The following is a 23,688-nucleotide window of genomic DNA, read 5'->3' on the forward strand; positions in this document are numbered from 1 at the left end:
CACCTCTGGCGGCCCTGCCCCTATGAGGGGATGGGGGCTGCTGATGGATGGAGTCTGAGGGGGAAGGAGAGCAGTCAGCCCTCCTCCTCCTGTGCATCTGGCCAGAGCCATGGCTGCTTTCCTGAGGCCCTTTCTCTGCTTCTGCCCCCATGAAGGTTCCCTGATGGGAGGCTGTGGGGGCTGCAGACAGGCCAGCCCTTCAAGAGCAAAAGGGGGCCATCTTGGAGGGGGGTAGGCATAATATTAAGCCTTACTGAGAGCGTCCGAGATCCCCCAATTCTCCTCCATGACTTCCTTATGGAGGGCTCTCTGGTCAGGATCCAGCAATGCCCATTCCATGTCTGTGAAATGGACAGCTACATCTTCAAAGCACACTGGACCCTAAAAGAAAAAGGTTGTCCTCTTAGATAACATAAAGGTGAACTGTTACACTCTGTTGTTTTCTGCCTCTTAATTGATGTTCTGTATTAATTGGATTCTTTTTCTGCACATTTTATGGATGCATATTTTGGTGTGTTAATGGAATTATTCATTGTGTATTTTAATGAGGGGCATTAAGAAACTAGTGTTCTTCAAATCATTCTTCTAATCCTGTGCACAAACATTCCCATTTGCCACATGGAAGGATCCCCTTTCTTCTGTCCCTCTGTGCTGTTCTTGCTGGGTGGGGAGTGTGGGGATCCCAGAATGCTGTGTGAGATAGTAAGTCTGCAGGCTTGAGTCTGCTAGCTGATGCAACTGGCTGATGCAGTCTCTGCTCCCTCACCCAGTTCTCCATCTCCAGAGGAGGGACAGCCAGGAACTGCTCCAAGATCACCAGGTCCAGCATCTCAGCTTTCGTGTCCCTTTCTGGCTTCAACCACTGATGGCAAAGCGTGAGCCAGTGTGGTGTAGTGGTTAAAAGCAGTAGTCTTGTAATCTGGGGAACCGGGTTCGCGTCTCCGCTCCTCCACATGCAGCTGCTGGGTGACCTTGGGCCAGTCACACTTCTCTGAAGTCTCTCAGCCCCACTCACCTCACTGGACCCTAAAAGAAAAAGGTTGTCCTCTTAGATAACATAAAGGTGAACTGTTACTGTTACATAAAGGTGAACTGTTTGTTGTGGGGGAGGAAGGGAAAGGAAAATGTTAGCCGCTTTGAGACTCCTTAAAGGGAGTGAAAGGCGGGATATCAAATCCAAACTCTTCTTCTTCTTCTTCAAAGGTGGTAGAGTTGGCTGCAAACCTCTCGGGGTCCTTTGGCCTCCTGGTAGCAGAACTGACTGAGCTGCTGGCTCTGCACCTCTGAGCAAGGGGTGTCCTCCTCACCCAGGATCTTCCTCACAGTGTTTTCCCAGACTTCTGTCTTTGTTCTGAGGGCAACTCCCTCCCCCTTCAGAAGCATGGCTGCCTCCCACTGGGGGGCCTGGAGCCATCGCTAGCCCTCTGCTCCTCCCTGAATGGGCCTCATCCTCTTCTCAAGCCATCTCTTCCTCCTGTGGCAGGGAGTTCCATGGGTCTAACTGCGCACTGGGAGATGGAAGGACTTTGTTTAGCACAGGGGCCAAGTTTTTATTTCTGCCTCCAAATGCTTCCATCTGGCTGCCACCTGGGCTGATTCCTCAATCGCATCAGGGTTCCTTTGCAGGCCCTTTTCTTCCTGACTCAGTGACCCCTCCCCAAAGGAGCAAGGCAAGAGTTGCAGACCTCCTGTTACTTGCAGCCTCCCTGGCTTTGCAGAGAGAAGGGGGGCAGAACCTCTTAGCCCTGGCTTGGGGATCCCCTTGCAGGAGCTGAGCAGAATCCCCACGGATCCGTCCCCTGCAGCCCTGGGACACCCCGCCCCACTTCCCCCCAATGCACCCTAGGGCAGGAAAGAGAGGAAACTCACCAGATGCCAGAAGGGAAACTGAGGCAGCTCCTGCAGAGGAAATGAAAGCCCCCTCCCCCTCTTGCAGGGAGGATCCTGGGAAGGAGGGAGGGGCATTTGCTCAGGAGGACCTCATCCCCCCCTTATTCCCTGTCCTCTCTAGGAATGTAGCTCAGTTCCTTTTAACTCTTGCAAGGTGGAGCAAACCAAGCTCACATTCTCTTTCTCCGACTCTTCCAGAAATGAACCTGAACAAGGTAGGAGAGCTCAGTGGGTAGAGCACAAATCTCTTTGATCTCAGGCTCTTGGGATCGAGCCCCAGGCTGGGCAGAAGATTTCTGGCTGGCTGGGGGTGGGCTAGATGACTTTGGGGGCCCCTCATCATGACTCCCTGGCCCTCCTGGCTGTTCTTCTGAGCCCTTGCAAAGCGGAGCTCGCCCTGCTCCCTTCTCTCTCTCTCAGGAGCCAGGGCCCCAGATGGGTCTTCTTTGGGGGACCCTCCCCTGCAGCCCTGGGACCCCCCATCTCCCCAAGGAAACTCACCGGATCCCAGAAGGCGCCCCCAGGCAGCACTTGCGGAGCAGAGACAAAAGCCCGGATGGGGGCGGAGCTTGTGCTCTGGGGAGCCTCCTCCCTTTATTCCTCTCTAGGAAGCCAGCTGGGTGCCAGGGGGCGTGGCGCAGGCGCAGAGCTGCTCCATTGGGGGACTTTGGGGGCCTGGCGAGCTTCTCCCTCCGCGGGGAACAGATTTCTGTACATCTCAAGAGCAACAAGAATGTATTCCTTCCCACCCTTTGCTTGAGAAGTAAAACTCTGCAAGTGTTTGGCTCCAGGGTCCCTTGAGAGAGAGTTGGCTCCGACTCTCTGAGCAAAGAGGAAGGAAAAGGGGGTCCTGCAAGGAGAGGATTAGGGGAAGACCCCCTTTTCTAGGGGTGGGGGAGAGGGATTGGGCTCCCAGGTCAAGAGAGCACCTTGTATCCTGGCACTGAAAAGACACCCCCCCTCACACACACACTTTGTGGCATCTCCTTTTGGCAAAGGGTCAAAACATAGTTCCAACTTGAAAACCACCTCCAGGACCAGGCACCCTCAATAGGCTTTGGACTACAACTCCCAACTGGGCCTGCCAGCAGAAGGCAGGGGGGATGGAAACAGCCGTCCAAAAGGTCCGGCCAGCTCCAGAGGCGACCCAAGGCTGCTCTCCACCGGGGCGCTGCTCCAGGCATCTGAGTTGCCCAGTTCAAGGGAGCTGGCGGGACTAAGAACCGGGGTTCCTGAATTGCAGGGGTTGGACTAGATGAGCCTGGAGTGTCCTCTTCCAGGATTCCTCTTCTGGCTGCCAATGCCACGGCTGGAATGTCTCCCAAAACTGCCCCCCCTTTCACATGGAGGTCTCCCCCCCCCCTTGCGTCTTAAACTACCCTTTGACTGGCAACCATCTCCAATCTCCTTGCTGGACAATCCCAACCAAAGATGCATTAGATTCTCTGAAATCTACTCAGGAGTCCTGTAGTGATTTCATGCTCTTTATTGCAGCTTGTAAAAGAGTGATTTAATTGCCCCCCAAACCTCAGGCTTTTGTATACATTATTTACACAATTAGTCCCGTCTGATTGGCTGATTCTGCTTCCCTCCTGGAGCCTGATTGCTCTTTTCCTGCAGGCCAATCAGTTGTTGCATTCTAGGATCCTACTTGCCTTTTGTTCTAGGATCCAAGCTTAGTACATAACCTTCTCCTTCCTCCGTGTCCCCAATTCTTAAATAGGCTTTATTTCAAAACGGGGGGGGGGGTAGAGATGGCTTAGAGAGGGAAAGAAGCTAAATTTTCACCGCTCAGAACCTGGAAACGGGCTGCCATTAAGATTGTTGTATTTTGGAGCGTGCATTGACTGTGAATAGACCGTTTGCTGACAGCCAGTGAAACAAGAGGGATACATTGTTTTAACCATCCTCTTCTGACCTCAAAAAGGAGCAAAAGGAGTAAGAGTAACTGAGTAATAGTAACTGAGACTTGATATTAAATCTAATGGTGCAACTGTGTTTTAAAAAGTGACATTTTGGGCTAACATAACATAATTAGTAACTATTTCCCTCTAGAGGAGGTTTCTGAAATTGCTACAAGGGTTGGAATTTTCCAATTCTAAGATAAGACTCTGGGACTGCGGAATTGACCTTGAAGTGTTTAAGTGTTATGGCAGATGGAAAAGAAAAAATAGACCCGCCAGTCCAAGACAAAACAACAAGGTCTGGGAAGTCTTGGCAGCGAAGAGCCTCTACATCTGGTCCTCCTGCCCCATCTGCGGCTGTATCAACGCACTCTAAATCAAAAGGAATGATATCAGAAGAGACCTTAGCGCTTGCATTAAGTAAGATAAATGAATCATTGGAACAAACGAATAAAAAATTAGACGAGAACACACAAAGTATAAATAGTTTGGGACAAAAAGTTAATACAAATACAGAAGCTATTGAGAAACTGATACAGGAGTCTAATTCGACTCGACAGATCGCAGAGGAAGCGAAGGAAAAAGTTGTTGCCGTAGAGGCAAAGGTAACTCAATTGGAAACAGAGTTCCAGACCTACAGAAGCAACTTGAGGACCACAAGTTGGCGCTTTCTATGATTGAGCTCAAGGAAAAACAGACAAATTTGAGAATTAGAGCTGTACCTGAACTGGAAAAGGACTCTTTGTTAGAGTTCCTTACGCAGGAATTTGCAGACTGCTGGGATTTGGACTTGGAAAAAGAGGAGTTCAGAATTGTGAGGGCCTTTAGACTTGGAAGAGGAGGGAAGAAGGAGAACAACAGAATAAGAGACTGCTTGATTACCCTCCGATCTAAAGAAGAGAGAGATAGAATTTTGGGCTGGCACTACGAAAAGACTTTGATAATACAACAGTCAAGAGTGGAAATATTTAAAGACATCCCAAAACATCTTTTGGACCTTAGGTCCAATTTTGGAGATTTGGTTGCCCTGCTGAGAAGGAACAAAATCATCTTCAGGTGGGAATTTCCTCAAGGCCTATCCTTCAGCTTTAAAGGAAGGAAAATAAAAATAAGATCAGCAGAAGATAAAATAAAGTTTCTGATTAAATACGAAGAAGATCTGCAGAAGGGAATCAGAAAATAGCCAACAGCATTGGACAGAAGATCATCAGATAGAGGACCAGAGCAAAGAGTATTGGAGAGATCACCAAACAGGGGAACATTGGATATATCGACATTATCCTTTGGATTGGACCCCCCAGTGAACGTGCCATCATCATTACCAACAGAAGAGGAGCAAGCATTGGGTGCAGTTGGGGGGGCATCAAAGTAACCACATGATGGCACTGCAGGTCTTGAGTTGGAATGTGAAAGGACTGAACTCCCCGGAAAAAAGGCGGAGAGTATTTCATTTACTGAAAAAAGAGCATTTGGACTTGATTTGTTTACAAGAAACACATGTAACAAGGCTACACAGGAAGATATTGTATAATAAAAGATTAGGCCAAGAATATATCTCATCGGATAAAGTTAAAAAAAGAGGAGTGGTCCTCTATGCAAAGGAGAACCTATCACCAAAATTTATATTTAAAGATGATCAAGGAAGATACGTTGCAATTGAAATTCAAACACAAGGAGAAAAATTCTTGATAGTAGGTATTTATGCACCAAATGAAGGAAAATCGGAATTTTCTAAGAAGTTACATGAGACTCTGATGGACTATATGGATTACAATGTGATTTTGATGGGAGATATGAATGGTGTAGTGTCTACAAATATGGATAGGGCACAGAGACAGGTAGTCACCAAGGATGGAAGATTACCAAAAACTTTCTTTGATATGACTGAAAATATGGATTTAGGACTTCCAGAGGCGGCGCCAACGGCAATGGCGGTCTCCTAGCTCGGAGGGAGAAGCTCCGTGGAAATCGGGTCTGTCCGCTACGGTGAAGCGGAGACCCTTGTGAAAATCACAGGCAGGAGAAGCCTGTGACCGTGGGACTCGGCGGGCACCTGCAGCGCCCCCCGGACTAGCAAAGGGACCCCGTAAGGGGTTCCGGAGCGCAACGGGAGTTTGGCGCGGTGCTGAGAGTCGATCGCTTTTTCCGTCGGGTGAAGCCGCACAGCTGTTTCCGGAGAGCGCTGAGACAATTATCTAACTCCTGGGAACGGACTGTCAGGTCCACTAGAATTGTTGCACTGAGAGTCGCACTATTTATAGACAATGTAACTTCTTAATGCTTAACTCTGCAAAGGAGATACTTGTTGAAGGTCTTTCTTTTTTTAAAGATATTTATTAAATTTTCACAAATTATAAAATCAAACACAATACAGACACACACAAAGACAAACAAATATAATTTAAAATCCTTATTCTCTTAAAACTTACTTCACCAACCTCCTCATACCTCCCCTTTCTGCATTCCAATTTCAAATATTTAGTTCAGCAAATCCTCACCCTTAATTTAATCTAATTGTAATCCTTTCTGTTCCTTTAACTTAATCTTTACAGCTGTAATCCGCTTACTTCTATAGCCACAACATTTTAACACTCATTAATTTTACAATGACTCTTAAGATAAATCTTAAATTTCTTCCAAACTTCTTCCGCTGTCTCTTTTCCCTGATCCCGGTTTCTGCCAGTCATTTCAGCCAGTCCCATGTAGTCTATCACCTTCATCTGCCATTCTTCCAGAGTGGGTAGATCTTGTGTCTTCCAATACTTTGCGATGAGTATTCTTGCTGCTGTTGTAGCATACATAAAAAAAGTTCTATCTTTCTTTGGCACCAATTGGCCGACAATGCCCAAGAGAAAGGCTTCTGGTTTCTTAGGGAAAGTACATTTAAGTACCTTTTTTATTTCATTATATATCATTTCCCAGAAAGCCTTAATCTTTGGGCACGTCCACCAAAGATGAAAGAAAGTACCTTCAGTTTCTTTACATTTCCAACATTTATTATCTGACAAGTGGTAAATTTTTGCAAGCTTGACTGGAGTCATGTACCACCTATAAATCATTTTCATAATATTTTCCTTTAAGGCATTACATGCCGTAAATTTCATACCGGTGGTCCACAACTGTTCCCAGTCAGCAAACATGATGTTATGACCAATGTCTTGTGCCCACTTTATCATGGCTGATTTTACTGTTTCATCTTGTGTATTCCATTTCAACAGCAAGTTATACATTCTTGACAAGTTCTTAGTATTGGGTTCTAACAGTTCTGTTTCTAATTTTGATTTTTCCACCTGAAAGCCAATTTTCCTGTCCTGCTTATAAACCTCCATTATTTGATAATAATGGAGCCAGTCTCGCACTTTAACTTTTAATTTCTCAAAGCTCTGTAATTTCAGTTTATCTCCTTCCTGTTCCAAAATTTCCCAATATTTCGGCCATTTGGCCTCCATATTAAGTTTTTTCACAGCCTTTGCCTCCATTGGCGACAACCACCTTGGGGTTTTATTTTCCAACAGATCTTTATATCTAATCCAAACATTATATAATGCTTTCCTAACAATGTGATTTTTAAAAGCCTTATGGGCTTTAACCTTGTCATACCATAGATATGCATGCCATCCAAATATATTGTTAAAACCTTCCAAATCCAAAGTGTCTGTGTTCTCAAGAAGCAGCCAATCTTTCAGCCAGCAGAAAGCTGCTGATTCATAGTAAAGTTTAAAGTCCGGCAGGGCAAATCCCCCTCTTTCAGTTAAAATCTTAAACTTTATTCTGGGTTTCTTGCCCTGCCAGACAAACTTCGAGATATCTTTCTGCCACCTCTTGAAACAATCCATCTTGTCCACAATTTGCAGTGTTTGAAACAAAAACAACATTCTAGGCAATACATTCATCTTGATAACAGCAATTCGACCTAGCAAGGAAAGCTTCAAATTTGACCATATTTCTAAATCTTTTTTTACTTCCATCCAGCATTTCTCATAGTTATCTTTAAATAAATTCACATTCTTAGCTGTCATATTAATCCCCAAGTATTTCACTTTCTTAACCACTGTCAAACCTGTTTCATTCTGGAACCTCTCCCTTTCAGTAGAAGTTAAATTTTTCTCTAATACCTTAGTTTTTTGTTTGTTTAGTTTAAATCCTGCAACTTGACCAAACCCTTGAACTGGTTCTAAAACTCTTTTAGTGCTAGTGTCTGGCTCTTGTAAAGTAAGTACCAAGTCATCTGCAAATGCCCTCAATTTGTACTGTTTAACTCCGACCTGTACCCCTTTAACCAGCTGGTCCCTTCTGATCATGTTCAGCAAAACCTCCAGAACCAATATAAAGAGCAATGGGGAAATTGGGCACCCCTGTCGTGTCCCTTTTTCTATTTTAAATTCTTCCGTAACTGCACTATTTACAATTAACTTAGCCTTTTGTTCAGAATATATTGCACCCATACCATTCTCAAATTCTTGGCCTACCCCCATCCCATGTAGATTCTTCTTCATAAAACTCCAAGAAATATTGTTAAAGGCTTTCTCCGCATCCACAAATATCAGCACTGCTTTAGTGTTTATATTCACTTCTAGTTTTTCCAAAATGTCTATTATATTCCTCACATTATCTGACAAATGTCTTCCTGGGAGAAAGCCTGCTTGGTCCTTATGAATCTCTTCCATCAAGTCTTTTGGCCAAAATGTCAGCAAAATTTTTGTAATCCACATTAAGCAACGATATAGGGCGGTAGTTCTTAAGCTGAGTCTTTTCAGTCTCTGTTTTTGGTATGAGTGTAATACAAGCTTCTTTCCACGATTCTGGTGCCCTTTTCCCCTCTAAAATTTCATTGCAGACTTCCTTCAAGGGTTGTAATAACCACTCCTTCAAAGCTTTATAATATCTGGAAGTCAGTCCATCTGGTCCTGGTGATTTGCCCAATTGCATGTTTTGAATGGCACCCTCTATCTCTTGTTCAATTATTTTCTGGCTCAAATCCATTTTACTTTGATGAGAAATTTTTTGTAATCCATATTTCTTAAGAAATTTGTCTATTTCCACTTCTTTCTGCTGTCCTTGCGAATATAGTTTTTTAAAGTATCTCTGGAAGCAATTTCTAATCTCATTTGGGTTATAAATGTTCTTTCCTTCGACTTCTAAATTTGTAACCATATTTAATTTTTGTCTTTTCTTCAATTGCCAAGCCAAAAGTTTTCCACATTTATCTGCTGATTCAAATGTCTTTTGTCTCATTTGTTTAATTTTCCATTCTATTTCTTGATTCATTAATTCCATATATTGTGTCTGGTATAGCTTAATTTCTCTCAGAATCTCTTGGGACTTTGGTTTCGATCTTAGTTTCTTTTCCACTTCTTTTATTTTTTTCCAAAATCCTGTCCTTTTACTCGTTTTGGCTTCTCTTCTTTATTGTATTTTGTTGTATCAAGATTCCTCGCATGACGGCTTTACTTGCGTCCCAGATTACTCTTTTTTCAACATCAGTCTTTAAGTTTATTTCAAAATAGTCTCAAAGTTTTTTGGGCCTTTTTGTAAACCTCTTCATCTCTAAATAGGGTGTCATTCATCCTCCATCTGAAGGAGCCGGCTGTTGTTAGCTTCATCTCCATCTTTACTGCATTATGGTCGGAGCACGTTTTTGGGCAGATTTCCACTTTCTTAATCTTCGGTGCCATTCCACTAGTAACCCATATTTGGTCAATTCTAGTCCATGTCATTTTGGCTTCAGAGAAGAAAGTTCCCTCTCTCTCGAGAGGGTTCTTTGTTCTCCAGATATCAATCAAGTCCATGTTTTCAGTCATTTCGAAGAAAGTCTTTGTGCCTTGTCCATATTTGTAGATACTACTCCATTCATGTCTCCCATCAAAATTAAATTATAATCCAAATAGTCCAATAAAATCTCATGCAACTTCTTAAAAAATTCAGATTTCCCCTCATTTGGTGCATAGATTCCTACAATCATAAATTTTTCTCCTTGAACTTGAATTTCAATTGCCAAAAATCTTCCTTGTTCATCTTTAAACATCAATTTCGGTAGCAATTTTTCTTTTGCATAAATCACAACTTCTCTTTTCTTAACTTTGTCAGATGAGATAAATTCTTGTCCTAATCTTTTATTGATAAGTAATTTTCTATGTAGCCTCATCACATGTGTTTCTTGTAAACAGATCAAGTCCAATTGTTCTTTTTTCAATATGTGAAACACATTTTTCCTCTTCCGGGGAAGGTTCAAACTGTTACAATTCCAACTCAGAAGTTGCAGAGCCATGATGAAGTTATTTACTTTTCCCCCCTACTGCTCCGAGTAGTTGTTCTTCGTCTGTCGGTAGTTTCAATCCAAATGATAAATTCGCTATATCTAGTATTTCTTTTGCTGATGGGATTGGTTCCACTCCAACCACTTCTTTCTGAAGATCTTCGTTATCTCTCAGAAACTTGTCTTTATCACTCACTGTTTTTATTCTTATTTTCCTTCCTTTATACTTGAAGGATAGGCCTTGAGGAAATTCCCACCTGAAGAGTATTTTGTTCCTTCTCAGTAAAATAACCAGGTCTTTGTAGTAAGTTCTTACATCCAAAATATTCTTCGGTATATCCTTGAAGATCTCCACAAAAGATTCTTCAATTTCCAGGGTTCTTTGGTAATGCAGATTCAGTATTTTATCTCTTTCCTCTTTTGATCTTAGAGTTATCAAACAGTCTCTTGGCTTCTTTCTATTTTGTCTTGTGCCGAGTCTAAATGCAGTCACTATCTTAAATTCTTCCTTCTCTAACACCTGTTGCCAAAAGTCCAAGAATTCTTTCGTAAGAAAGTCCACCAAATTGTCCTTCTCACTTTCAGGTACCGCTCTAATTCTCAAATTTCTCTCTTTTCTTTGCAGTTCAAGCATAGACAAAGTCAGCTCGTGATCTTCTAATTTTTTATAGACTGGTGGTATCTTTTCCTGGGTAGCAATTGCAATACCCTTAGCTTCCTCTGCAATCTTTCAAGTTGTGGCCGATTCTTCTAAAAGTTTTTCAATAGACTGTGTGTTTGAATTCACCTTCTTGCCCAATTCATTGATACTTTTTGTATTCAAATCAATTTTTGCTGAAATCTCAGCCACTTGTTTATTAGTTTCTGCGCCTTGTTTAATTGTTTCAGCCCCATTTTGTCAAAAATTCCAAAGACTCATTTATTTTACAAAGTGCTTGTGCCACTGCATCAGATGACATGGCTTTTGATTTTGTCTGCACAGCTGCAGCTGCTACTGTGCCTGATACTGAAGCCCTTCGCTGGTGTGAAGTGTCAGTCTTGTAGTGTTTGCCAGACCTAGTGGTTCTATCATCTGCCATAACACTCTCACACACAGCCAAGGTCGTTCTCACTCTGGGCGGCTTCCAACTGAATGTTAAAAACAGTACAGCATTAGACATTAAAAACTTCCCTAAAGAGGGCTGCCTTCAGTTGTCTTTTAAAAGTAAAATAGTTATTTATTGCTTTGACATCTGGTGGGAGGGCGTTCCACAGGGCAGGCGCCACTACTGAGAAGGCCCTCTGCCTGGTTCCTTGTAACCTTACTTCTCACAATGAGGGAACCGCCAGAAGGCCCTCGGAGCTGGATCTCAGTGTCTGGGCTGAACGATGGGGGTGGAGACGCTCCTTCAGGTATACAGGACCGAGGCCGTTTAGGGCTTTAAAGGTCAGCACCAACACATTGAATTGTGCTCGGAAACGTACTGGGAGCCAATGCAGATCTCTCAGAACCGGTGTTATGTGGTCCCGGCGGCCACTCCCAGTCACCAGTCTAGCTGCCGCATTCTGGATTAATTAACAATGTATTTGGTTGGCATGCATATCTGTGGTATGATAAGGTTAAAGCACACAAAGTGTTTAAAAACCATATTGTCAGGAAAGCACTATTTAATGTCTGGATAAGATATAAAAACTTGTTAGAAAATAAAATCCCGAGATGGCTGTCACCAATGGAAGCAAAGGCTCAGAAAAAACTCAATATGGAGGCCAAATGGCCGAAGTATTGGGAAATTTTGGAACAAGAGGGAGACAGATTAAAACTGCAGAGTTTTGAAAAACTAAAAAAAAGAGTGCAAGACTGGCTCCACTATTATCAAATAATGGAGGCATATAATTTGGATAAAAAACTAGGCTTTCAGGTGGAAAAATCAAAACTGGAAACAGAATTGCTAGACCCTAAAGTTAAGAATCTGTCAAGAATGTATAACTTGTTGTTGAAATGGAATACTCAGGATGAAACGGTGAAATCTGCTATGATTAAATGGGCACAAGATGTTGGACATAACATTATGATGGCTGACTGCGAACAGTTATGGACTACAGGTATGAAGTTTACAGCATGCAATGCCTTAAGAGAGAATTTAATGAAAATGATTTATAAGTGGTACATAACACCAGTCAAGCTTGCAAAAATCTATCATTTGCCTGATAATAAATGCTGGAAATGTAATGAGTTTATTTACAGAAATATTGTAAAATTAATGAATGTTAGAAGGATGCTGGAATGAAGCTATATGGCCTTAGCAGAAATGTTATGAAGAAGTAAAAATAGATTGTTAATGGGTTAAAGTGGAAATTTAAGGTTAGATTGTGTTAAGATAAATTATAGAACAATAATTAAGGAAGATGGAAAGGATTTGATGAAATAACTAATTGAACTAATTGAACAAGAATACAAAAAAGGGAGGTGTGAGGAGGTCGATGATACAAGTGAATGAAAGGTAGAGATATAGAGATATTGGATGTGTTTTTTAAATGTTTTTGTTGTTGTTTTGTTGTATTGTTTTTTTATTTATTTTTATTTTTGATGTATTGCGAACTTTTTATTTTTTCTTTCTTTTTTCTGTAACTACTAAACTTTTAATAAATATCTTTAAAAAAAAGAGAGATGGCTTAGTCTTCCAAACAACCCTTTATCCATTAGTTAGTAGACAAGCTTCCCAGTGCAAGGAGAGGAAAGCAGACCTCTGAGCCCAGCCTGGCCCCCCACCAAATCTTGCCCGCATGCCTTGAGGCCCCAAGATGTGCGGAGGAAGGCCTGGAGGGCAGCTGCTGGCTGGGACTTTGATTGGGGCACAGGGAGAGGGAGACCGGAAGACCGGCCAGGGGGTTTCACTGGGGGGATTTATTCACATTGGTTTTCTACCCAAAAACCACCATCCCCGGCTGTGAGGAGGGTGGCGCCTCTTCCATGAATTCCTCTTCCACTCCCAGCCATTCCGCTCAAACCTTTGCTAAAATCCTGCTCTCCTCCCTCCTCTCCGTCTCAGAGGCTGGGCTTTCTGTCTCATCTCAAGAACCGCCAAAGCGCCCGCAATTGCCTCTTATCTTCCACCCAAACCGTCCACATCAATCCTAACCGTCTCCTGTTCTGATTTCCATTTTTTGTCTTCTTTTCCAGCTTTTCAGACTTCTCCTCCCTTCCTTTCATGGAGATATCTAGTGCTTCTGTTTTCTTTGTCAGTGGTCAAATTTGTCACCATTTAATGATTTTTATCAATTCGGGCTAATAGCTTCTCCAAATTTAACACAGGCCTAGTGTTAACTGTTTTTGAACTGCCATATTCAAAATCTCCCTCTCCCTTGTTCTCAAAGCAGCCTATTTTCCAGCAGCACCTTTTCAGTTTGTCAAGGTCACAGAATAACTCTTTCCCAAGAGATCCTGTTTCCTGCATTTTTCCAGCCCTCCCTCTTCCTTCCAGCCTGATCCCCAACACACATAAACTGTTTAACATAAAATCCAATTTCTCAAATTAAGATTTCAATTAAACAAATAAACCAAATAATTACTTTAAGAGAGGAACCATAAAAAAGAAAAAAAGAAATAATGTGTCCAAGAGGACATAGCAATTTAGACGTCCAGATAAGAGTGGTTGTCTTGCAGGAATCCAATTCTCTTTAAGTGGCTCAGAGTAGAAGAAATATTATCCTTCAAAGAGAAACGAACTTATAGAATCATAGAATCCTAGAGTTGGAATAGACCACAAGGGCCATTGAGTCCAACCCCATCAGAACACTCCTGACATATGGTTGTCAAGCCTCTGCTTAAAGACCTCCAAAGAAGGAGACTCCATCACACTCCTTGGCAGCAAATTCCACTGTCAAACAGCTCTTACTGTCAGGAAGTTCTTCCTAATGTTTAGGTGGAATCTTCTTTCTTGTAGTTTGGATCCATTGCTCCGTGTCCGCTTCTCTGGAGCAGCAGAAAACAACCTTTCTCCCTCCTCTATATGACATCCTTTTATATATTTGAACATGGCTATCATAATCACCCCTTAACCTCCTCTTCTCCAGGCTAAACATGCCCAGCTCCCTTAGCCGTTCCTCATAAGGCATCGTTTCCAGGCCTTGGACCATTTTGGTTGCCCTCCTCTGGACACGTTCCAGTTTGTCAGTGTCCTTCTTGAATTGTGGTGCCCAGAACTGGACACAGTACTCCAGGTGAGGTCTGACCAGAGCAGAATACAGTGGCACTATTACTTCCCTTGATCTAGATGCTATACCCCTATTGATGCAGCCCAGAATTGCATTGGCTTTTTTAGCTGCCGCGTCACACTGTTGGCTCATGTCAAGTTTGTGGTCAACCAAGACTCCAAGCTGTTTAACATAAAATCAAATTTCTCAAATTAAGATCTCAATTAAAACAAATAAACCAAATAATTACTTTCAGAGAGGAACCATAAAACAGAAAAAAGAAATAATGTGTCCAAGAGGACATAGCAATTTAGGTGTCCAGATAAGAGTGGTTGTCTTGCAGGAATCCAATTCTCTTTAAGTGGCTCAGAGTAGAAGAAATATTTTCCTTCAAAGAGAAATGAACTTGTCCAAGCCTGTCTTGATTTTAGCTTTTTCAGGGAGCTCTAAGTCCTTTTAAGAACTTAAAAATGAGACCAAACTTTCATAAATCCCTCTGATCACACTCTTGGCACTGAAATAGTTTCTACCCTGTGTGAATTCTCTGATGGGAAATGAGATTGCTGCTTTGACTGAAGCTCTTTCCACATTCCACACACTGATATGGTTTCTCCCCTGTATGGATTTTGTGATGGGCTGTGAGACTTTCTTTCCTGGTGAAGCTCTTTCCACATTGCAGACACTGATAGGGGTTTTCCCCTGTATGAATTCTTTGATGGGAAGTGAAGCTTATTTTCCAGGTGAAGCTCTTTCCACATTCCACGCACTGATAGGGTTTCTCCCCTGTATGAATCCTTTGATGGGAACTGAGTTCAGCACTCCGACTGAAGCTCTTTCCACATTCCAGGCACTGATAAGGTTTCTCCCCTGTATGAATCCTTTGATGGGAAGGGAGTTGGGAGCTCTGACTGAAGCTCTTTCCACATTCCAGGCACTGATAGGGTTTCTCCCCTGTATGAATCCTTTGATGGGAAGTGAAACTGTGCTTTCTAATGAAGCTCTTTCCACATTCCAGGCACTGAAAGGGTTTCTCCCCTGTATGAATCCTTTGATGGGAAGTGAAACTGTGCTTTCTAATGAAGCTCTTTCCACATTCCACGCACTGAAAGGGTTTCGCCCCTGTATGAATCCTTTGATGGGAAGTGAGTTCGGAGCGCATCCTGAAGTTTTTCCCACACTCCAAGCAGTGATATGGTTTTTCACTTCTATGAATTCTACGATGGCAAGTGAGAGTGTGGCTGCGACTGAAGCTCTTTCCACACTCCAAGCATTGATATGGTTTCTCCCCTGTATGAATTCTACGATGGGAAGTGAGATTGTACCTGTGACTGAAGCTCTTTCCACATTCCACGCACTGATAGGGTTTCTCCCCTGTATGAATCCTTTGATGGGAAGTGAGTTCAAAGCTTGTCCTGAAGCTTTTTCCACATTCCAGGCACTGATAGGGTTTCTCCCCTGTATGAATCCTTTGATGGGAAGTGAGATGGGCCCTCTGATTGAAGCTCTTTCCACATTCTACGCACTGAAAGGGTTTCTCCCCTGTATGATTTATTTGATGGGAAGTGAGAGAGGAGCTATCAGTGAAGCTCTTTCCACGCTCCACACACTGATAGGGTTTCTCCCCTGAATGAATCCTTTGATGGGAAGTGAGATTGGCACTCCGAGTGAAGCTCTTTCCACATTCCACGCACTGAAAGGGTTTCTCCCCTGTATGAATTCTTTGATGGGAGGTGAGCTTGGCCCTCTGATTGAAATTCTTTCCACATTCCAAGCACTGATAGTGTTTCTCCTCAAGGGGATTTCTTTGATGGGAAGTGGAATGGGAGCTCTGACTGAAGCTCTCTCCACAGTCTGAATCCTGATATGGCTCCTCCACTGTGTGGATTTTGTTGTGGTCTCCCTTGTTCTTCATTTCCAATTCATCACCACCTGAAACTAAGAGGCAAACGGATTAGAGTCTCGGGAAGAAGTGCAGCCCCAAATTATGGAACAATGCTAATTAATGCTTGGGACAGGGGAAGAACTGAAGGGAGTTAGATGTTATAATGTTCCTTTTGTTTTGTAAAAAAGTCTAGTTTCGTATACAAATCAAGTTGAATATTAGATGTTTTCTCTCTCTAGTTTTTAAAAGTACAGCTTAACCTGGTAATGTCATTTTGTCCAAATTTAAATATGGATCTGTACTATCTTCATAAATAAAATGTGCTTTTATTATTACAGTATTTTTCGCTCTATTGGACGCACCGGACCACAGGACATACCTTGTTTTTAGAGGGGGAAATCAAGGGGAAAAATATTATCACCCCCCCCCGCAGCCCCAAAGAGCCACGGACATGATGCGCACAGCCTGTCCGCTTCTCCCAGAGCTTCTCGGGGCTGCGGGGGAACCCAGTCCCAAAGAGCAAAGAAATCAAGACAGCAAGCGGGAACCATAGCCGCGCAACCTCTCCAGCCAGGAGCTAAACCTCTCCAGCGCGGCTAAAGAAGAAGACAAGGCAGCAAGAGCGATCCATCCCGCTCGCTGCCTTGGCCTCCTCTTTAGCCTTGCGCAGCATCTTTAGCCTTGCGCAATGGGATGGATCGAGCCCGCTGTCCACCGGGGCTGGACTAGATGACTCCTGGGGTTCCCTTCCAACCCCGCAATTCTATGACCACGGAAGGTGTTGGGGTCTCCACCACTGGAGGCTTTTAAGCAGCGGTTGGGGGACCATCTGCCTGGCGTTCTTTAGCTGTGATTCCTACATTGTGAGGAGGCTGGGCTGGATGACCCTCGGGTGGCCCTCCCAACTCTATACAGTCCTACAATTCTGCGGCAGGAGATCCACAGCCACTTCACACAATGCCCACTCCCAATTTTCATCGGAGAGACATGTGGCTTCAGTGTCTAGGTAGCTACCCCCCTACCTGCCACTCTTCCCCCACCCCACTTAAGCCGAGGGAATACCTGCCCAGAGAAGCTCCCAGGTGAGGCAAGGGTTAAGATCTACCTCTGGTAAATGGCTTTGTATCCCCCCTCTTTCCCTTTTCTCTTCCTCTTCTATGCTATTTCCTTCTTTTGTGTTTTGTTTAATCTGTTTTTATTGTATACTAAAATAAAAGCTGCAAAGTTTCCTTTTTTATAATACCCCCCCCCTACAAACTAAAATGTTAGATAAAAACACTGATCCAGAGGAAAATAAAGGGGTGGAGAAAGGACGGAAAAAGAAAAAGAGGTAGTGATAGAGAGATTTTTAAAAAGTTGGCTTCTTTAGCCTCGCGCAGCCTCCCGCGGCTGGAGAGGTTGCGCAAGGCTACAGAGGATGGATCGCGCTCACTGCCCTGGCTTCCTCTTTAGCCTTGTGCAGCCTTCCCCCTGGCTGGAGAGGTTGCGCAAGGCTTTTCCCTAGGAGGGAGAAGGGACAGACTGGCCGCATCAGTCCCTTCTCCCTCCTGGGGAAAAGCCCGCAAGAGCCGCTCGAAGCTTGTGTGTGGCTCTTGGGGGCTTTTCCTGCCTGCCTCCCCCCCTGCATTCGCTCCATAGGACGCCCAGACTTTCCCCCTTAGTTTTTAAGACGGAAAAAGTGCGTCCTATGGAGCGAAAAATACGGTATTTAAAAGGTGGCCAAAGCGGGTAAGTTCCCTATCCAAAATTAAGATATACAGTGTTACCTCAGGTTACATACGCTTCAGGTTACATACGCTTCAGGTTACATACGCTTCAGGTTACAGACTCAACTAACAGCGGCAGCAGGAGGCCCCATGAGCTAAAGTGGTGCTTCAGGTTAACAACAGTTTCAGGTTAAGAACAGACCTTCAGAACAAATAAAGTTCTTCACCCGAAGTACCACTGTACTTAAATGTTACATTACTGTGAGAAGTTACAGGGGACAAGGCAGGGGGCCTTCTCGGTCGGGGCACCCACCCTGTGGAACGCCCTCCCATCAGATGTCAAGGAAATAACTATGCAACTTTTAGAGGACTTCTGAAGGCACCTCTGTATTGGGAAGTTTCTAATGTTTGATGTTTTATTATGTTTTTCTATTTGTTGGAAGTTGTCCAGAGTGGCCACCCAGTCAGATGGGCAAGGTAAAAATAATAAAATTATCATTATTGTTACTACAGGGTTCACTGCCTGAGATTCAAAAAGCCTGGCTCTTTTCTGGGATGGAGTTTGTTTGGTTCAGTTGTGGAATCTGTGCCATCTCCAATGTCAAGCGACTCTTTGGTCAACCAGAGAGAGACAGAAGCAAGAACAAAAGCAAGAAACTTGACTGAAGCTAATTCAACATCCCACATCACTCTGAATCCTACATTTAAGAAGGCCTGGGCAGTTCAGACAGCCTGGTCATGGTTTTAAACGGCAGAACTGGAGGAAGAATATTCACAGGAAAAACAATCAATAGCCATCCCTCCAAGGTTTGCTGTGGGAGTGTTAACATCCCAGGTGCTGTGGGTGGCGCTGTTGAGCCCCATTGAAATATCAGAGGTTCGTCACATGAATTACAAAACAAATACAAGACAGGAAAATTGGCTTCCAGGTGGAGAAATCAAAATTAGAAACAAAATTGTTTGAACCTAATGCTAAGAACTTGTCCAGAATGTATAACTTGTTGCTGAAATGGAATACACAAGATGAAACAGTTAAATCAGAGATGGGAGTGGGACGGGGTTTTGAGAATGGGATTGAGGCGATATATTCAGAACAGAAAGCTAAATTGATAGTTAATAATGTGGTTACAGAAGAGTTCAAAATTGAAAAAGGGACACGACAAGGTTGCCCTATCTCCCCTTTGTTATTCATTTCGGTTCTGGAAGTGCTATTGAACATGATTAGAGGGGATCGGTTGGTGGAAGGAATTCAGGTCGGACAGAAACAATACAAATTAAAAGCTTTTGCAGATGACCTGGTTTTGACCCTGCAGAAGCCAGAGCCTAGTACGAAAAGAGTATTACAACTGATTAATGACTTTGGTCGGGTGGCTGGATTTAAATTAAATAAACAGAAAACTAAGGTCTTGGGGAAAAATTTGACTGATACAGAGTCAGAACGGTTTCAGAATGAGACGGAACTTAATGTGGTTAAAAAAGTAAAATACCTAGGGGTAAACATAACAGCAAAAAATCTAAGTCTATTTAAGGACAACTATGAAAAATGCTGGACAGAAATTAAGAGAGACTTAGATAGTTGGTCAAAATTGAAACTTTCTTTGTTAGGCCGAATTGCTGCTATCAAGATGAATGTATTGCCAAGGATGTTGTTTTTATTTCAAACACTTCAGGTTTTGGACAAAAAGGAGTGCTTTCAGAAGTGGCAGAGAGATATTTCTAAGTTTGTCTGGCAGGGCAAAAAGCCCAGAATTAAGTTTAAGATACTAACTGACGCAAAACAAAGAGGGGGCTTTGCCCTGCCAGACCTAAAGTTGTATTATGAAGCCGCAGCGTTCTGCTGGCTAAAAGACTGGCTACTTCTTGAAGACACTGATGTGTTAGATCTGGAAGGGTTCAACAATGCTTTTGGATGGCATGCATATTTATGGTATGACAAGGTTAAAGCAAATAAGGCCTTTAAGAACCATATTGTCAGAAAATCACTGTTTAATGTCTGGACAAAATATAAAGACTTGCTGGAAAATAAAACACCAAGGTGGCTTTCACCTTTGGAAGCTAAGGCCCGAAAAAGACCCAATATGGAGGCTAAATGGCCAAAATATTGGGAAATACTAGAAAAGGATGGAGATAATTGGAAACTGCAGAGTTTGGAGAAAATGAAAGACAAAGTGCGAGACTGGTTACATTACGCTCAGATTAAAGAAGTTTTTAAAAATGATAAGAAACTAGGGTTCCAGGTGGAGAAATCGAAACTAGAAACAGAATTGTTAGAACCAAAGATTAAGGTACTTTCAAGGATGTATAACTTGCTGTTAAAATGGAATACACAAGATGAAACGGTTAAATCGGCTATGATAAGGTGGGCACAGGACATTGGGTATAATATCATGTTTGAGGACTGGGAAAGGTTGTGGAGTAATGGATTGAAATTTACTGCATGTAACGCTTTGAAAGAAAATGTAATGAAAATGATTTATAGATGGTATATGACCCCAGTCAAACTTGCAAAAATTTACCACCTGTCTGATAATAAGTGTTGGAAATGTAAAGAGTGTGAGGGAACGTTCTTCCACCTCTGGTGGACTTGCCCTAAAGTGAAGGCGTTCTGGGAAATGATTTATAATGAATTGAAAAAGGTATTTAAATATACCTTCACTAAGAAACCAGAGGCTTTCCTTTTGGGTATTGTCGGCCAAGGGGTGGTAAAGAAGGACCAGACATTTTTTATGTATGCAACAACAGCAGCAAGGATACTTCTCGCAAAACACTGGAAAACTCAAGATCTACCCACACTGGAAGAATGGCAGATGCAACTGATAGACTACATGGAACTGGCTGAAATGACCGGCAGAATCCGTGACCTGGGAGAAGAGAGGATTGAGGAGGACTGGAAGAAATTTAAGAATTATTTACAAAAACATTGTAATTTGAGTGAATGCTAAATAAGATGCTAGACCAAAATAACTGAGCACCACTAAATTTAGAGGTTTTTAAGAAAATAAGTAAGATTGTGAAAATTTAACTCCTTTTGAGAACTATAAGATTATGAAACATAGAAGGGATATAAGAATGTAAATAAGATGATAAATTGCTGACAAAATGTTATAATGAGGAAAGTGGGAGCGGGAGATGTGAGGAAGTCCAAAGAAAATGTGAAATTATGTTAAGACAAATGTTATATTGTTTATTATGTTTATTTCTATTGTAAAACCTAATAAATTGTTTAAAAAAAAAAAAAAGAAACAGTTAAATCAGATATGATTAAGTGGGCACAGGACATTGGCCATAACATTATGTTTGCTGACTGGGAACAGTTGTGGACCACCGGTATAAAATTTACGGCATATAATGCCTTAAGAGAGAATATTATGAAAATGATTTATAGGTGGTACATGACCCCAGTCAAGCTAGCAAAAATTTACCATTTGCCTGATAATAAGTGTTGGAAATGCAAAGAAACTGAAGGTACCTTTTATCACCTTTGGTTGGACGTGCCCGAGGATTAAGGCTTTCTGGGAAATGATATATAATGAAATGAAAAAGGTACTTAAATGTACTTTCCCTAAGAAACCAGAGGCCTTTCTCTTGGGCATAGTCGGCCAATTGGTGCCAAAGAAGGACAGAATTTTTTTTATGTATGCCACCACAGCAGCAAGAGTACTTATTGCAAAGCATTGGAAGACTCAAGATCTACCCACCCTGTAAGAATGGCAGATGAAGGTGATAAGACTATATGGGACTGGCTGAAATGACAGGCAGAATCCGCGATCAGGGGAAAGAGATGGCGGAAGAAGATTGGAAGAAATTCAAAATTTATCTTAAGAAATATTGCAAAATTAATGAATGTTAAAATGTCGAGGTTCTAGGGGAAAATGGGGGTTACAGCTGTAAAAGATTAAGTAAAAGAAAAGAATAAGGGAAAATTTTGATAAAATTAAGTTTTGTTAGGATTTGCTGAAATAACCTTTGAAATTGAGATGTAGAAAGGGGAGGTATGGGGAAGTCGATGAAGTAAGGTTTAAGGGAAAAAAGGATATGAAATTATACATGTTTGTTTGTGTGTTTGTTTGTTTGTTTATGTCTATCAAAACTTTGTAAAACCAATAAAAATTTTATTTAAAAAAAAAGAATTACAAAACAAATAGGATGATCCAATAGGGAGCCTTACCGAGAGAGTCCAAGATCCCACGATTCTCCTCCATGACTTCCTTATGGAGAGCTCTCTGGTCAGGATCCAGCAACGCCCACTCCTCGTCTGTGAAATGGACAGCCACATCTTCAAAGCACACTGGACCCTAACAGAACAGGAAAATGGCTGTCCTCTTAGAGAACATTCACTTGGCTCTGTTGTTTTCTACAGCGGCCAGACCCCTCTCTGCCTTCCTCATCCCTCTCTCCTGCTGCAGCTTCTGCCTCGGAGTCTGGGCTGCTCTCTGCCACAGACTCCCTCTGCTCCCTGAGCCCTCTTCCCTCTCCAGCTTCAGACCCCTCCTCCTCCTCCTCCCAGTCGGCTCCCTCTTCTCTGGCTCCTCCCACCATTCCTCTGCATCCAACTGTGTCCAGCCAGTCTGCATCCAAGCAGTCCTTCCCCACAAGGCTCCTTCCCCCTACCTGATCTGGGTCCACAGCTGCTGCCTCCCCTCCACCACCATGAAAAGATGAAGGAGCAGGTCTTGGTGGCATCATTCCGTCACCTGGGAGAGACCAAGGTAAGTGGAAACCGTGAGCGCCTGCTTCTCTCAGAGGTGAAACAGTGCATCTCTAAGTACAGATGGGGCTTGTCCAAGTCTCCCCTGCTAGCTTCCGGTTCCGCTCTGCTTTAATGGAGGCAGCGGGAGATCGTTGGCAAAGGAAAAACAAGGATGACTGAGGGTAATTCTCCTTGCAAGTTGCCCCCAGGGACAGGGGGGAACGGGCTTCACTCCCAGTTCGTCTCGGTACCTGGCTCCGGCTACGGCATGGATTGCGAGAGGCAGGAAGGCGCTGAGTGCAAAAGCCCTTTGCCTGCCGAAAACCCTCCTTCGCCGCCATTAAGAAGCAGAAGTTCTCCTGTCAATTAGAGCTCAATTTGGACTAATGTACAGGCGTTGCTGGAAGAGAGGAGATCATAAACTGCGGAATTAAACCAGCTGCAAGGTCTTCTAAGGTTTGAATTTGAGAATAAACTTCATTTGCTGCAAAAGACAGTGAGTGGGGGGAGGGGAGCCTATGGCTTCTTTATATAAAATTTTCTTCTCTGCATTAATGAATTGGCAGCCTGAGATTGAATACTAGTTCAAAATATCTATGTACAGGTGAGCAGGGATGAAACTGGACTGCAGATATGAAAAATAACTTCAAATGGAACTGTGTGTGTAAAAACAAAAAGGAAAAAGGGAGGGAAGCTCTATTTTGCAAAATGTTTGCGATGGAAAATTAGAGCTGACTCTTCCCCATCCTTTATTATATACAGACTGAACTGATTAATGCTAAAAGGACTTGGAATTTAATTGGATAAATGTGCATTTATCTTCGACCAGACAGAGGGATGTAAGGAATCTGAAAGTTGTGAGGGAGCTGATAAGGATCATTACTGAGTCATTTGCAATTCTGACAGATCCCTCTCTGATTATTTATTGGGATAGTGTGATTTTTGCAGCTGCTGTTAAAGTTGCCAAACAACGAAACACAGGACAGAGTGATGGAGAATTTCTGAAACCACAATGGGATATTAGCTCCGCCCAAGGAATGATGGAGAACAGCAACAACCAGGAAAAGATAGACAGAACATTTTACAAGGACAGGAAGAAATATCACGAACAGAAAGATTGCCACACACAGGAAGAGTAAGGATATCGCTGGAGTGCCTCACTTGTAGTTTTATATATTTTTTGATGT

General features: G+C 42.8%; 3 protein-coding genes across 3 annotated transcripts in view; all 3 read right to left on the reverse strand.

The window, feature by feature from the left end:
- LOC308484112 (uncharacterized protein) overlaps positions 1–23,688 on the reverse strand; it is a 178,249-nt gene that overhangs the window by 79,204 nt on the left and 75,357 nt on the right. The window contains exon 5 of the mRNA XM_081018687.1: positions 21,980–22,106. Within this exon, the coding sequence (XP_080874813.1) occupies positions 21,980–22,106 (127 nt within the window). The remainder of the gene's footprint in view (positions 1–21,979; positions 22,107–23,688) is intronic.
- Positions 268–23,688, reverse strand: part of LOC308484345 (zinc finger protein 213-like) — a 144,493-nt gene continuing 121,072 nt past the window's right edge. The window contains exon 8 of the mRNA XM_081019221.1: positions 268–1,015. The gene's annotated coding sequence lies outside the window, so the exon portion shown is untranslated. The remainder of the gene's footprint in view (positions 1,016–23,688) is intronic.
- LOC308484169 (uncharacterized protein) overlaps positions 3,362–23,688 on the reverse strand; it is a 136,319-nt gene continuing 115,992 nt past the window's right edge. The window contains exon 5 of the mRNA XM_081018861.1: positions 3,362–3,666. The gene's annotated coding sequence lies outside the window, so the exon portion shown is untranslated. The remainder of the gene's footprint in view (positions 3,667–23,688) is intronic.

Source organism: Podarcis pityusensis, assembly GCF_964106645.2.
Source record: "Podarcis pityusensis genome assembly, chromosome: 8".
NCBI lineage: Eukaryota > Metazoa > Chordata > Lepidosauria > Squamata > Lacertidae > Podarcis > Podarcis pityusensis.